General features: G+C 35.5%; 1 protein-coding gene across 1 annotated transcript; it reads left to right on the top strand.

The window, feature by feature from the left end:
* Positions 1 to 901: 901 nt before the first annotated feature.
* On the top strand, positions 902 to 8,102 carry LOC148694514 (disease resistance protein At4g27190-like). Its single transcript, XM_088699534.1, has 4 exons — positions 902 to 3,564; positions 5,324 to 5,893; positions 6,073 to 6,909; positions 7,099 to 8,102. Exons 1-4 carry the CDS (start codon positions 931 to 933, stop codon positions 7,288 to 7,290), a joined length of 4,233 nt encoding a protein of 1,410 aa, XP_088555660.1. The 5' UTR covers positions 902 to 930; the 3' UTR covers positions 7,291 to 8,102.
* Positions 8,103 to 16,607: the final 8,505 nt, after the last annotated feature.

Raw genomic sequence — 16,607 nt, 5'->3', positions numbered from 1 at the left:
CAAACAGACTATGTTTTGGTCTATGACGCTTTGGCCTCCTGGGTTGAAGATGGTATAAAATATGGTCTAACACTGTTTATTAAAAATTAATTCTTCCAAAGCTAAACATGGCCCTTTGTCTCTCTTTCGGTAAGAGATGACCCTACGAGGCAGCCCATTTGTTTTCAGAGTGCTTTTTCTGTTATACCTTTGGCAGCCTCCTTGCACTGCTCGACCTTTCAGAGCAAGGTTGTCTCGCGTTGCTCGGGATCATGACTGCCTGGATTTTGCGGTTGATGGCCTCAGAGTTCTTTCGTAAAATAGAGCTCGTCATAAGCATCTGGAACTCCTCGAGACTTGGTAGAGTTAACTCTGATCAGCTTGCCAGGATAGGGGGTCGACCCCATCGTACTATCTGGCTCAATAGCTCTGTGGTACAATGTTCAACGAGCCTTGGTAGTCTTCAACGAGCAACGCGTTCTACATTTGGTTATCTGCCTCATGCACTGGCTTGAACTCTGCAGATATGTTGTTTGTTAAAATATCTTAATGAAATTCAAAGCAGATTATATATGTCTTCATAGTTTTTAATATTGGAAAACAGTTGCCCTAGTTCCGTACCAAGCAAATTTTTTAGTATAGAATTTGTATATGAAAACTTGTTCATCATTTCAACTCCTACTTTGCAAGTGTGATATAACCTTCTTTTTGCTTTTACTATGCAGTTTTCTCCACATGAAGCAAAAGAAAACGAAAAAGATTTGCATACTGCTCTGTTTTTCTCCAAGCGTAGTCTGGATCACGAGCTAAGGTATGATCTATTGTTTCATTCTTTAATTTCATCTGCTTTAAAAATAAAGGATTCCTTTCTCGTATCTTGAATTTTATTTTTTGGATTCGTATATATTCAATAGATCGAAAACGCAAACGAATTGGTAAGCTAAAGGTGCCATGGCGATGGATATACTCACTGCAATTATTCCTACAATAATTGACTACACAATAAGACCAGTTGCACGCCAAGTGGGTTATATCATTTTCTACAAAAGCAACCTTGAAGATCTGAGGACTAAATTGGAGAATTTTGATCTTGTCAAACAAAGGATGAAGCATGAAGTTGATGAAGTCGGAAGAAAAGTTAATCAAGAAGTGGAAGCTGATGTCCACAAATGGCAGTCAGATGCGGAGGAGACCACTCTGGAGGCAAAAGCACTCTTGCATGATGAAGGCCCTGCAAAGACAAAGTGTCTCATTTTATGTCCTAATATGATATACTATCATCGGCGTAGCAGGAAGTCAACAAAAATGATGGAAAAGATTGAAGCACATGAAACTAAAAAAAAAGAGTTTTCCAGTGTTTCTTACAAAGCTCCCGTAGAAGACATATCTGCCCTAGCCTCGGACAAGTACATGGCCCTTGAATCAAGGATTTCAATGGTGAAGGATATCATTATGGAACTGAAAAAACCTGATATCAACAGGATTGGGGTGTACGGATTAGGGGGCGTCGGGAAGACAACACTTGCCAAAGAGGTTTACAGAGAAGTTGTCAAAGAGAAGTTATTTGATGATGTGGTTATAATACTAAATGTCAAAGAAAAAAAGGACAATGAAAAAATTCAAAAAGAAATTACTGAAAAGTTGGGGATGGACATTGATGAATCTGAGAATATGGGAAAAAGGGCGAATCTCATATGGGCCAGGATAAAAGAAGGGAAGACTCTTGTCATTTTAGACGATGTCTTAGAAAGAATTAACTTTGAGGCTGTGGGACTTGTCGGTGTGCCGCACTGTAAGTTATTGTTGACATCTAGAGAAAGAAATGTTTTATTCTATGACATGCATACACAAAAAGATTTTCAACTTGGATTTTTAACAGAAAATGAAAGTTGGAATTTGTTTGAGAAGATGGCGGGTAATGTCGTTAAAGACAACCGTATACTGAAAGAAGCAACCCAACTAGCAAAGAAATGTGGAGGTTTGCCGGTTTTGGTTGTTGCTGTTGCAAGTGCTTTAAGGGAAAGTAGTTTGGAGGAATGGAAAGATGCGTTGAGAAGTTTCAAAAGATTTGACAAGAAAGAATTGAATGAAAAAGCATTATTGGCTCTAAAGTGGAGTTACGAACAATTGGAGGATCAAGAGCTTAAGCAATTGTTCTTGCTTTGCGGAAGTTGCAGCAATTATCTCAGTGACTTGTTAAAGTATAGTATGGGTTTGGGTTTGATAAAGAATGTTGAGACAGTGGAAGAAGCACGGAATTCATTGAATGTAATGGTTAAAAAACTAAAAAATTCTGGCGTATTGCTGGACAGTTATCACGATAGGACTGTTAGAATGCATGAGCTTGTACGAGATGTTGCTGTCCGGATTGCATCTGATGATCAAAAGGCCTTTTCAAGAGCATATGGAGATGAGGTGAAAGAATGGCCAACTGACAATTTCCTTAAAAAATGCACAAGGATGTCCTTAAGAGGTTGCAAGATCCCCAGGCTTCCTGGAGTACCTTGGGAATGCCCAGAATTAAAATTGTTAATCTTGTTCGAAAATTATAAGGGCGACTCCCAGGAAATCCCAAGCAATTTTTTTGAAGGGATGAAAGAACTCAAAGTGTTGGATGTAACCGAATTCCATATTCCGTCACTACCTCCATCTCTTCAATCCCTAAAGCATCTCCACACATTGTGTTTAGATCGGTGCGAGTTCGTAGACATCACTCTTGTTGGACAACTAACTAACTTGAGAATTCTTAGCCTCGTAATGTCCAAGTTTAAAGAGTTGGCGAGAGAAATAGGGGAATTGACAAGGCTACAATTATTGGATTTGACCGGTTGCTCTGAACTTGTTCTGATCTCACCTGGTGTTATATCAAGCTTGACAAGACTAGAAGACTTGAGGATGGGAATAAAAAGCTTCAAGCAATGGGAGGGTGAAGGTTTGGTCGATGGCAGAAGAAGTAATGCTAGTGTTTCAGAGCTGAAGCACTTACCCCATCTATCCGCATTGGACATACACATTCCAGATGCTAACCTTCTTCCAACCAACTTGTTCTCCGATAAGTTAGAAAGATACACCATACTTGTCGGTGATTGTTGGGAGTATCCTAACATCTTTGCAACCTCCTCTAACATGCTAAAACTCAAGATCACCCGGAGAAATCAATTCGACCGAGGTATAAAGTTGCTGGTAAAGAAATGTGAGCAGTTGTACTTGGATGGGGTGGAGATTGTGAATATTATTTCCTATCTATTTGACAGTGAAGCTGTTAGACAACTAAAGCATCTCCATATCCAAAACAACGATGAAGTTAAATATGTCATTAACTTCGTCAATTGGAGTTATTCTCATAATGCCTTCTCCAACCTGGAATCTCTAGCTCTTGAAAACCTTGTGAGTTTGGAAAGTGTATGTTATGGGCAACTCATAGGCGAGCCTTTCCGAAAGTTAAAATCTTTGACACTTCGGAATCTACCAAAGCTTATTGGTTTCTCTTCCAAAGGCAAGCAATTAACGACTGCTACAGAATCCGACGAAATCGTTACGAAGGATGAGGTTGGTGGACCACCGAGACTGTTCAATAATGGCGAGGTACTTTCTTAGTTATTTTTCTAGCAAAATGGTTGCATGATTCTTTCTCCAAATAGCTTTCTTATTCGAATTCGACATATAATTTTTTTTTTTTTTTCAATAAGAAAAAAGATACAAATGCTTAAGATTTATTTTTTTTCAATAAGCAAAAACCATTTAAATGATATATTATGTTATTAGGTTTTGATATTAAGATTTTTTTCCTAGGTATTCTCTTAACAAGTTCAAATCTTTTGCACTCATTTATGCATAGCCTTGTGACTTTTTAAAAATTTTGATATCTATCCATTCACTCATCCAAACCTAACGGAGTTAACTCCAAATAAAATAAAATACAAAAATCAGAGTGTAGCCCAGCGGACTCGGCGCCTCTCTGTCTCTCCCATTCCCCTTCCTTAATAAGGAGAGTCTTTTATTATTTTGGTTTAGCACATGGCAAGGAATGAATGGCGGTGTAGTACCATTCAGCATGATCAAGTTAAATCCCACACAAGTTTTTTTCTAATTTTGATGTTAGATTTTTTTCTTCCTTGGACATTCAAATAATGAGTTCAAATCTTCTGCACCTATTTATAAACATAGACGCTTTGTGACCTTTTTAAAATAGAAAAACTAATAAAAATGGTTTGAAAACTTTGAGTTTTAATTATAAAGGCAAAATAAAAAGTAAAATAAAAAATACCAGATTTGACTTTTTAGTATAAAAATATAATTTTTCATTAAGATGAATAGTACCACAAGTTTTTCGTTAAAATTTTATTTTAAAATTTAAAAATCTATCCATTCACTCAACAAAACCTAACGGCGTTAACTCCAAATAAAATAAAAAAATAACAATCAGATCGTAGCCAGCGTACTGGGTACCTATCTCATTCGTGAGATTTTTCAGTGCAACCGATATACGAGATGTACCACTTGTGTTTCCTCCCAACAAAAAATTTTCCCTCCCATTCCCCTTCATTCCTAACGCCACCAATCACGGCACCCTGAACCCCACCTCGTGGTGAGCCAGGGGAGACGCTTATATTCACAAATCTGACAGCCCAAAAGGGATTTATTCTTCAATATTCCCAGATTTGGTTGTCCGCTATTCTTTGAATGAGCAATTAAATTGAAGGACGAGGCTTTTCGATTTGATTAATGGATTTAAAGTGTGAAGTAGATGCAATTGATACTGCTGCTGTTTAGATTGGGGAAGAGAGAGAGAGAGAGAGAGAGAGAGAGAGAGAGAGAGAGAGAGAGAGAGAGAGAGGATGAGCAGCTTCTTTTTTCTTACTTTTGATTTTATTTTTATTTAATTTTACTGGGAGGAGAGGGTTATGTTAGGGATTAGATTGTGAACAGGTGTCAACTAATGAAACATGTTATAGAGAAGTTACTCTTATTTTGAGTGCAAAAAATTTAAACTCAATCACTAAGATAATTCACCATTTGTCACTAAAAATATTCACAATAATGTAATCTTGGTATCAATTTAAATAAAATAATTTTTTATTTGATCGAAAGTAAATAGTTTAAATTTGGAATAAAATTGACATAACTTTGGCCCTATAAAATTGGCATAGTTTTTTTTTACTCCAATTCATTATTTGCTAGTTAATGAAAGTACGAAGATATCCAGCTGTCTAGTAACCTAGTAGCTTACTTTTTTAATATATGATCTTTACTTTATATCTATGCATTTGGAACACATATGGCAAACAACATTGTAAATTATAATTTCCTAAAATAAACATGAATTTTGTTATGTGCTATGCAGGTTTTGATATCCAATTTAACAACCTTGATTGTGCATCAATGTGATAGTTTAAGATTCTTGTTTTCTAGTTCCATGGCTAAATGTCTCGGGCAATTCAAACATCTCACGATATCCAAATGTCAAGCATTACAAATGGTATATGACACATCATCTACCACTCAGGTGAATGGTTTTGAGTGCCCAAATCTAAACTCAGTTGACATAGACTCATGTGATAGTTTGAAAAATATTTTTCCCCCCTCAGTGGCCAAAGATCTTAAGCAGCTAAGCAGGTTGAAGGTTAAGAATTGTGATTTACTGGAGGAAATTGTTGAGAAGAAAGAAGGACCAGAAACGGCATATGAGGAGTTCGAGTTCCCTAAAGTAACATTTCTGGAATTTCATAATCTACCCCAACTTGGGAGTTTCTGTCCAGGGCTGGATATTTCTAATTGGCCATCACTCAACATCTTAAAGTTCACGAAATGTGGTGATGTGGAGATTTTGCCCGTCGAATTTTTAACATATCAAGACAAGCTTGAGTTGGGCCACCCAAGGTCAACGAAACAACCTTTCTTTTTAATTGAGAAGGTAACCATACTTGTCCACAATTCTTTTGATATTCAAAATTTTATGTGATTTTTACATACTAATTAAACATAGACCATCAAGTAAATAAATTTATTATGTTTTTAATGTTAAAGTTATTATGTGATGTTCAATTTTTCAAAATATTTTAAAGCATGTCATTACTGTTGATTATATTTCAGGATAAGTCACTCCTCAACTTGGAATACTTGGTTTTGGACGAGAACACGGATATTTTGTATGGTCCACTCCTGGCAGAGTTGCTGAGAAAACTAAAAGTAATTGGTTTTGCTACTTCACATCCCAAGTCAGATGATTTCTTTGAGAATTTACAGAATATTGAAAATCTCCGTGTGTTCTCTGCTCCTTGGAAAGAATTAATTGTCCACAACCACCAAGGAAGTAGTAGCGGGGAAATACATGAAGTTAAGACCCTCCCACGTGTAAAGGGTTTGTGGCTCGGCAATATGCCGGAGCTGATACATCTAGGAAAGGAGAACTCCCAACCAGGGGGCCCTGTTTTTCCAAACTTGGAATTTCTATGCCTAGAAAAATGTGGCAGATTAGAGAATCTAGCTTCAACTTTGATATCCTTTCGGAATCTAACCGCTTTGACCATATGGAGCTGTCACGGACTGCAATACTTAATACCTTATTCTGTGGCTAAGGATTTGCAGCAACTCCGGGAGTTGGATGTTCGGTATTGTGAAAGAATGGTAGAAATAGTGGCAAGCAACGGAGATGATTCAGAAAATGAGATTACTTACAGTTGCTTGAAACATTTGCAACTTTCTGGTCTACCAAGTCTGCAAGGATTTTGCACGGGAAATTGCATTTTCAAAGTCCCATCCTTACTGTCCAAGGATTTGATTGTCAAGAAGTGCCAGCTGATCCAGTTAAAGATTTCTCCTGATGGGTTACTCCAAAGTGATCCAAGACCAGAAAGACTACAAATGGCAGAGGAAACTGATGATGTACTAGAGCTAAGTGATTCAAAGGAGAATGATCGTGATCAAACCGTAAGTTCTTTATTCACTAATTAAGCATCTACTAATTTCACTCTCCAATTTTTCATCTTTTTCTGAACCTTGAACCGTTAAAATTAAAAGTTTGATTTATTCATCTTATTCGTAGTTCTTCAGTCAGATTTCTTATTGAACAGTTTGAGTGTTTATTTGTAATCGTCAACTAAATATATATTTTTACAGGACCAGCTGATGATTGCAGATACAAATTTAGATGTTACAATTGCAACACCCTCTACCAAAGAAGAATCCTCATTTTTTGGCTGGCATGTTAAGTTTTTCCGGGTGTGTGTGATTGCTTGTTTGTGTGTTATATTCTTCTTTCTTTTGTTTTTCCTTTTAAAGGAAGAAATATCATCCTGGGGAGCAGACTAGAAGGCTCTCTGATCTATTGGACCACACAACACATTCCCCAGAAATCACATTGGTATGTCCAAATTTTTTGGATAGAGACAACTATGCTACTTGATGTCGTGCTAGTCATAGTTCCAGGAACAAGATGGGCACCACTCTTATTGTCAGTGACCGCCATATTGGATTTAAGCTGGCAAAGCTTCCTCCTCAAGGAAGAAGCCTTGGTTATGTGATTTCTGTGGGCTAGAGGCCAGTTCTAGCCTTGGTTATATGATTGCTTGGACCTTTTTGGCTTTGGCGTTACTGTGGTGGTTGAATCAGGGGCGTTGGAGATCCTGAAGATGCAGGCTATGTTGCCTTTAGCGTTATTGTGGTTGCTAGTTGGGTTGCTACTTTCAGTATACTTCTTTCTAATTTCTCTTGTTGCTGTGACTATTCTCTGTTCACCCCTCAACGGTCTGTGCCCAGCTTCGTATCCGAGGCCGATCTCATCTTGTTTGATATAAGCCTGCAAGCTACGGCATCAACTGAAAAGGTATCCCAGAAACTTGTGTGATTTGGGTAGGCACTGATACATATTCCAAGTCATGTTATGCTTGTGTTGACTTGTTAGTGTTTAGTGGTAAAAGTGTGATTTGTATTTGGAGCTTAGCTTTGTTCACTACATTTTCGGTATTGGTTGTTTGGGAAATAATGCTAGTGTGATTTCTGTAAACATTGAAGCATTTGAAGTGGTGCTTGTATGCACTTGTCTACTGAAACTGCTTTGTACTAGAGAGTGCTTCTTATTCTTTACTAATATCAGATCAATGGAATCGCATCTTTTAACTGGATGTGCGTACGTGTGTATTTTTCTTTTTCGTTTGGAAAGAAAGCTAGATTTCATTGGTTGGAGTACAATTTTTTTCAGAGAGCTCGTAAAATGATTTTTTTTGCATCGTTTTAGCTAAAACTTTGCTATAAAATAGAGAGCATTGTAAATATGCTTGAGCGTTGCTGCAGGACTTCAATGCACCAACCTTAACTACATTAGTACTATATAAATGAAAACACAATTGAAACCCATCAAACAAAACAATCCCACAATTTAAATGATTCAATCCTACTACAACTGAAATTCAGGGAAAGAATGAAAAACCAAAACAAAACTGCAGCACCTAAAAAGTTGTCATACAAAAAGACATGTCAAGAAATCTAGTTCGTTAATTTCCAACTGCTAAGTGGCATTATGTAACTCTAGTAGTATAACTTATTAACTACTTATCTGGTGGGTTGCAATTTTATTCCAATTGGTAAGGAAATGAAAACAAAAATCAACCCCTTGGTCTTAGTTGTGGCTGCAAAGTGCAGGCCACCACCAAGTCTCATAGTTTGTGTTTTAGCAGAACACTTAAAATAAATTAAATTCTGAAATGTAAATTCAAGATGCACATATAGTATTGTTGAAGTCGAACTGAAAGCACTGATAATTCCAAGCAACAGAGCAGCAATTATTAAGAGCCAAAACTCATTCCTAGTCTCCTCATCCTGGTACTCAACTCCGTAAATCTTCGGTCAGCATCGTTGACTGAAATTAGGAGAGAAAAAGAAAAGGAATTTCAGAAATTGTCTATGAAGCAAAGGATTTTGCAGTTACTTCAAGACATGTAAAGCTGAAAAATCTTGGACACATAAAGCTGAAAAATGCAAATAAGTAAATTGCTTTGAAAAATATATTAGGATGATATTACCTTACCAATCACAACTTATTTGCATCTTGCCAAATCTCTCGGACTCGGATTTAAAAATTTTCGACATTGTATTGCCAGGAGGACCCAATTGGCCTGATTAAAAAGCACTCCTTTCCCAAAACCTTTGAACTGTTCAGAGTCCATATTCCAGAAAACAAATGCTAATCAATAACCAATTAATACTGGGTAATCATTGAAATTAAAGTCCAGAATTCACTAATGTCAAATTTACAGCCAAATGAGCAATCAATTGACTTAACTGTTAGGAAAAATGTGCACAGAAAAGTATCTAATTTCACAAAATAAATGAAACCATATCAAATGTCATGATATAAACTCAGAACTCGAAAGTTTAAGCAAAACCCACTCTCAACAATGTTGTAAAAAATAAAAAAATAAAAAATAAAAAAACGCCTTTTCATTCATAGTTTGAAGTAATCCAAAATTGCAAGCAATAAAACGCTCCAATCAAAAAAGCTCTGCAAGGTCATGAAATTGCCCATGAACATCGCCACAAATTGTCGCTGGCATTTTCACAGGCATGCAAATAAATAATAATAAATGTCTACCCATACAATTTGAAAGATCTACACCAGCGTCACCAATTCAAAATGAAAGACAATAATGACGCTTTTTTCCCATACCAAATGCAATAACAGTGAAATATGTAATGTAACACATATAATAAGACACTAAAGAAACCAAAATTTTCACCTGAGCATTGCTTTCACCCATTAGAATTTCCTTTACTTTCTCGCATAACGTTCTCACCTACAATGAAGCAATGAAGAAACAATCATGTACAGATAGACGGTAAAAGTCCCAGATTATACTTTAGTTCAGATAGTTTTGTATGTGTATCAGATAATTCATTTTGAAAAAAACAACTGCCTTATCTTAGAGTGGCAATACAACCGCCTTATCTATAGTCAATGGCTAAAATATTTATAGGATCCAATCCATTTTTCAAATAAATGAGAAGCATGTTATAAGACAATTTGGTTCTTCACCTAATCAGCTCAAAGTTCCCTCACCAAAATAAATTCTTCGAATGAAGTAACCCCTCTTTTTATGCCATCTATAACTAATTTCATGTCATTCCGAGAATGACCTATTTACCATTTCCCGCTAGATACAGATTAGATCTTGTAGTAAATTTAGACGAAGTAAGGCATTTGATTTAAAATCACAATAAACAGAACCTGAATTACATCACTACAAACACAAATAAAAGAAGGGATCTTTTGATATGGGTCCAATTTTATAAGCCTGTTTTGAATGGAATCCACTTATATTACATAAGCATAAGTGGGGGCTAGTAAGTACAACAATCATCCATGTCAGCAATTAAAATGCACATAATTTACCAACAAAATTACAACAATTGCCATTAGACCCCTTTATCAGGTCTCTTGCAGATTAATCTCTTTGTCTATTCAAAAACCTTATCCTCCCATCTTTCAAATTGGTTTGCGTCCGTGTCCAGCGGAAACTTTGTTTTGAATCCTAAATCCGTATGAAGCTATGAAAGCTATAAATTTTCTCCCAGTATATGATGAAAGCTACGAAGATCTGGTTCTGGCTTCCCGGTATACCTGGAGAACAGGTATTGTAAGTTTGGGTGTACCTGGAGAACATGTATTGTAAGCTATAAATTTTCCTACATGTTGGGTAGTTTAAATACAATATAAGTGGGATTTTTTGCTACATGTTGGATTTTTTGCTTCCCCAACTTAATATACTTTAAGATTTTTATTTTATCAATATATTCACAAAAATGTCTTTCCATAATAGCAATACTGGAGTAAATTTGACATTGTTTAATTGAAAAAAAAATTGTGACAGTAAAACTAGACAAGCATGGTGTTGCTAAAAACACAATGAAATGTTCACAATAACAATCAAATAGTTAAATAACCTCCGCTTTAGACAAATTTTTGCAAAAATAATCTATTAAAAAATGGTTGTCGGTAATTTTCCTCCATGTTAGGTAGTTTAAAACCGTCCCAAAAAGTAATATACCTGTACAACTAATGGTGAATGTAAAAATCATATTCTACAAGGATAGGTAGTTTATATTGTAAGCCAAATTGATAGGTAGGATAAAATTTAACATCTTATGGCTGCTTGTTATATATAGGTTTGATTTGGAAGGTTTAGTAATGATAGCATAATAAATATATTATCTTCACAGATTGCATAAGTCATATGACATGTAAGTAGATACTGGAAAAAAGAAGAATATGAGTAAACTAAAAAGTCGAAGGCATCATTTTATTACATTGATAAAAAAAGAAAAGAAAAAACATGTGTTCATATATTTGAAAAAAAAAAAAATCCAAATGGCAATGGAGATGTATGTCAAATAGGGGCGTTGCAAGTTTTCCGGTTGTGGCGTGTAGCATCACCACACCTACTGCACTTGTTGGGGCGTGTTTCTTCCCTAATAGATTTTAGTCTTTTAACTTTTGGTCTACCTGGGGACCTCTTTGTCAATGGGGGTTCTATCACAAACTCATGACTCATAGATTGTTCATCCTTTTCAATATTAGGTACAGGAATGATGGGATATGAATAAAAAGACTTATAGAAATATGTTGTGAAATAATCTTCGACATAATCATATGGGTTACCTACATCTTTCAAAATAGCTGCCAAAGCATGTGCACAAGGGAACCCTTTAATTTGCCATTGATAACAAGAACAAGTATGACTTTGTAAGTCCACCATGACAGAATACTCATCTCTGACTTCAAAATATGTTCACTTGAATGACACACATTCCAATGTCTTCCAACTTCAACCATTTTCATCATTTCGTCATCCATTGTTGGGCATATTGGTGAGGTCCATCTTTCGGCTTCACGTTGCCTATCAGAACTCATCTCCATCAACTTCACACGTATGTTATCAATCATTTGGTAAGTTGGCATCTTGCGTTTATCCAAAATCCAAGAATTGAAGGATTCTACAATATTAGAGCACATCTCACCATATTTTTTCCCCCTGAAGTATGCATTGGACCAGTTTTCTTTGGGCATGTTTTGCAAAAATTTCTGAATTATTGTGTATGCATTGGACCAGTTTTCTTTGGGCATGTTTTGCAAAAATTTCTGAATTATTGTACCACCATCCTTGATGAGAGTTTTCATTTCCTGATCGAACACAAGTTGGGATGGAGCGTAACAACATTTTTGGAACAGGTTAGCAACGACTTCACCATAACCAGAACCTATCTGCTTTGGATATTTACTTTGTATATTCAATTTCAAATGAAACATGCAAAATGCATGTGGTGCTTCTGGAAAAACGGTGGAAACAGCTTCAAGTAAACAGCCTTTCCACCAAAGAATGCCCAAAATCAAGAAAATGAGGAATAATGCTGAAACAACTCCAATCACAATGAATTTCTTCCTTTTGCTATCATCAGGCGGCTCGAAATCTAGAATAAGTGACAAGGATAGTGACAATAAGCGAACAATAAATTTCTACCGGAAATTAAAGAGTACACTTTTCAAAGAGGTATAACATCAAACACCTTCTGTGCATTGGTTTTTTTTTTTTTTTTTTTTAAATAAAAAGAGAAAGAAGCATGTCAATGAGAGATGATAGAAAGGGATTAGGGGGATTAGGATAAAGTCTTCATGTTTTGAATTCGCATAGCAAACAACAATAAAGTGGAAAGCAATTATAATATATCTGACTTGAAAGTTAATTGGCATTCAATCTGCTGTGTTTTAGTCCTTTGATAGATGGAGAAGGTTAAGTATCGACAAACCACGAAGGAAAAACACGATCATAAAAACTGTACCTAGAGAATAGGTCTTCTGAAGAAATCTACACGTATAAACACATGTAATTTGTATAGAAAGTTACTAGAAAGTTAAAAGTGATTAAGCCTTCCTTAAAAATAGATTGATAAGAAATTCAAATTCAAAAATTGTTATCAAGAAATCTGGGAGAAAGATGAAGGACCACTGAACAATGAATTTAAATTCTGATAAAAATGTAAAACATGGGAAATATATGGAGAACGTGCAAAATCTATAGGAGGGTAAAATAGTAATAACAATGCAAAAAAATCAACCTAATCAGAAAAATTGCTGACATGGAATCCTAGTCATTGGAGCTAAGTCAAAAGTAACTAAAAATTGGACTAATCCTAATGTTGGGCTATAAAATTGGACCTATTTCAAGTTTCCCCTAGAATTTATAAATTGATATGCACCAATTCCCTTATTTGGATTCATACGCATAGAAATTTAGAATTTTCGAGTGAAAAAAAAAACTTGCAATTGGGGATCTCCAATTCCCAAGTTTAAATTCCATGTAAATATGTGTCATTTTTCAATTTCTATGATTGAGAGTCTAAAAATAATAAATTTCGTATTTAATTTCATTGTTTTTTTAAGTTAACCAAATAAGAAAATTCACAAATTCTAAAAAATAAAATCTCGTCATTTCAATTTTCGTCATTTTATAATTTCTTAGTAATCTTAAATTTCTTTATCCAAACATAATGTAACTACTTAAATAAAAAATAAAAAAAAACCATGTGGACAAGTCTCCACCCACCACCCCCCCCCCACCCCACCACAAAAACGCCTCTCAATCCCCCAAAATCTCCCCTCCCTCCCATTTCCAATCCCCCTCCATAGTCATCCAGTCCCCCGACTTCACCCGCTTCCGCAAATCCTTCTCCGCCGTTTCTATGATTTGTTCTTCATAAATTCGTGTGGAATCAAATAGTAGGGATTTGATTTTGATTACCAAATTATTATTTTATTAGACAATGATTGTTTTTTGGATTGTTGAAAGTTTGAATTGTGGTGGTGATGGAGGAAGAATGAGGACATGGAGATGGAGGTGGTTGCTCGATCAAGTGAGGGGGAGTGAAGAAGATGAACAACCTCTTTTTTTAATGAAATATTATTTTCAAAGTAATAATTAATTAATTTTTCTTAATTTGTTTTGTCCACATGGTCTTCTTCTTGTTTTTTAAGTGTTTAATGTTGTATAATTTATTTTATATAATTATAAAATTGTTTTATTAGTTTCAAGTAGTTAATAAGGGTAAATTAGTAGATTCATAATTTGACTTAAGGGATTATAGGAAAGAGAATTAAAATGTGAGGGGATGTTTGTGTAATGTCTCAAACGTGAGGAGGTTTCGTGAAAACTCGATAAACCTCAGGAGATGTTTTCTTTGAGAATTTAGAGAATCATGAAACGCTCTATGGATTTCAGCTCCTTGTAAAGAATTAGGATTTGCCGGAGCTGATGCATATAAAGAATTTAGAGAATCCACGACCACCAAGGAAGTAGTGGGGGGGAATACATCGTCCCACATGTAAGGGATTTGTGGCTCATTGACATGCCAAAGCTGATGCATCTAGGAAAGGAAAACTCCCAACCAGGGGGCCCCGTTTTTCCAAACTTGGAAGTTCTAAAGCTGAAAAGCTGCGGCAGATTAGAAAATCTAACTTCAACTTTAATATCCTTACGGAATCTAACACTTTGACTATATTGGATTATCACGGACTGCAATACTCAGTAACTTATTCTGTGGCTAAGAATTTGCAGCAACTCAAGAATATGGAAGTTAAGTCGTGTGAAAGAATGGTAGAAATAGTGGCAAGCAACGAAGATGATTCAGAAACTGAGATTAGTTTTAGTTGCCTACAACATTTTGAACGTTCTAATCTTCCAACTCTGTAAGGATTTCTGCACAGGAAATTGCATTGTCAAGGTCCCGTCAATTGTCGAGGATTGCCAGCCGATCAAGTTAAGGATTTCTCCTGATGGGTTACTCCAAAGTGATCCAAGACAAAAAGACTACAAATAGCAGAGCCATTGGGGAAAGAACAAGAAGAAGATGATGATGACAACGATGCATGATTAAGGTGGTAATGCTATAAGCTTTGCTTCCGTGGCCGATCTCAACTTGTTTGATATAAGTCTGCAAGATGCGGCCTCAATTGAAAAGCTATTCCAGAAATCCATATTCCAAGGCATGTTATGCTTCTGTTGACTTGTTATTGTTTAGTCGTAAAAGTGTGATTTGTATTTGGAGCTTTGTTTACTACATTTTCGGTTTTGGTGTTTGGGAAACAATGCTTATGTGATATCTGTGTACATTGATGCATCTTTTAACTAAATTGTTAATTCTCTGGATGTGTGTATGTGTGCATATTTCATTCATAAAATGCAGGCTTAAATTGTTTAAAGGATTTTGGGCCTCAGTTTATGTGAATTGGTTTTGGTATGAACATCAACTTCCACAATTTTATTCTAAACTCTCAACTAAACTTAATGAAATACTCATTTTATTTCTTCCCATGACTGTGATACATGAAAATATCATTTTTCAATCATCTTCTTTAAGAGTATCTACAATAGGCTCCCTAAATGAGTTCCTAACTAGAATTTAGAGAGGTTTAAAAAAAATCAACTCCAATCATGCTCCCTATCTACCTCCTAAATGCAGGGAATGAGAAAGGAGCCTAGTGACTCTCTACAATTAATGGTAATTGTTCTAAAATAAATAATTATTTTATATTGCCTAATTATTGACTCATAGTCCTTACAACTCTCTAAAGTATAATTATTGACTCATAGTCCTTACGACTCTCTAAAGTACAATGTATCGTTAGAATACAAGTTTCTTAGAGAGCTCCTAAATCAACTTTTTCATAATTTTAGGTAAAACCTTACTATAAAATATAGAACATGATATAACATGCTATATTAACACGAGAACATCAAGTTTCTCTGTGATCACCAATGCCCCAAATTCTAAAAATACACCACTGATGTTTCAGTTTTGGTAGCCACTATCTTGCCACCTCATATCAAATCCTCGTCATCCATACTTTAATCAATTTATTTGACCCATGATCTCCATTTTGCTCCGTAATGAAAAAATTATTTCAAACAGAAGGAAGGGTGGATTTGGGGCCGGGGGGGGGGGGGGGGGGTTGAATAGAAACAGAAAAACCTAAGGCAAAAGAGAAAAGAAGTTGTGAAATAATTTTCAGACACCTTTTTCTCTTTGTATGCATATCTTTATTCATTATTGACGTTTGAATTGAATAAAGCAAAGTGAATCACAATATAAATAAACAAAGGTATACAAAATGAGGAAAAAAGTGTGCATAAAACACTTTTCTTTTAAATTTTCATAAGATACTAAATTAAACGACTAGAAATATCTAGTGTAGTCATAGAGTACTTATCCAATACGTTGCCCTAACATTGTTGCTTCATAGTTTCCCTGACCTAATCTAGAAAATAAAGAGTTTGTTTCTATTAAACCTTATTATAAAACAAAAAATTTGTTTGTAGCGAACAAGGCAAAAAGAGGATAGATGATAATCTCAAACTAATCAGAAATGGAGGAGGGGAGATGCTAGAAGTGACTGTCAGGCGAAACTTGTGCTATATAGGGGAATTGGTCAAGATAAGTTTGCTGAATAGTTTTCAACGAAGGACACAACCACCTTATGGCAAGTGCAGCACACTTATTTGAATCTCATCATTGGGTTTCAGAGGAAAAGAAGGTGATGATTGAACAATGTGCGCAGACGAATATTTCCATAAGTATACAAG

The sequence above is a fragment of the Pyrus communis genome, chromosome 9 (genome assembly GCF_041283825.1).
Source record: "Pyrus communis isolate YQ-2024b chromosome 9, ASM4128382v1, whole genome shotgun sequence".
Taxonomy (NCBI): domain Eukaryota; kingdom Viridiplantae; phylum Streptophyta; class Magnoliopsida; order Rosales; family Rosaceae; genus Pyrus; species Pyrus communis.
This window is presented reverse-complemented; position numbering and strand designations above follow the sequence as displayed.

What these genes read in the sequence shown, in the direction of transcription:
- LOC148694514 (XM_088699534.1), top strand. Translation starts at nt 931, where the DNA reads ATGGCGATGGATATACTCACTGCAATTATTCCTACAATAATTGACTAC. An exon ending in CTTTCTTTTTAATTGAGAAG is followed by an intron (nt 5,894 to 6,072) that starts GTAACCATACTT and finishes ATTATATTTCAG; the next exon opens with GATAAGTCACTCCTCAACTT. An exon ending in AGAATGATCGTGATCAAACC is followed by an intron (nt 6,910 to 7,098) that starts GTAAGTTCTTTA and finishes ATATTTTTACAG; the next exon opens with GACCAGCTGATGATTGCAGA.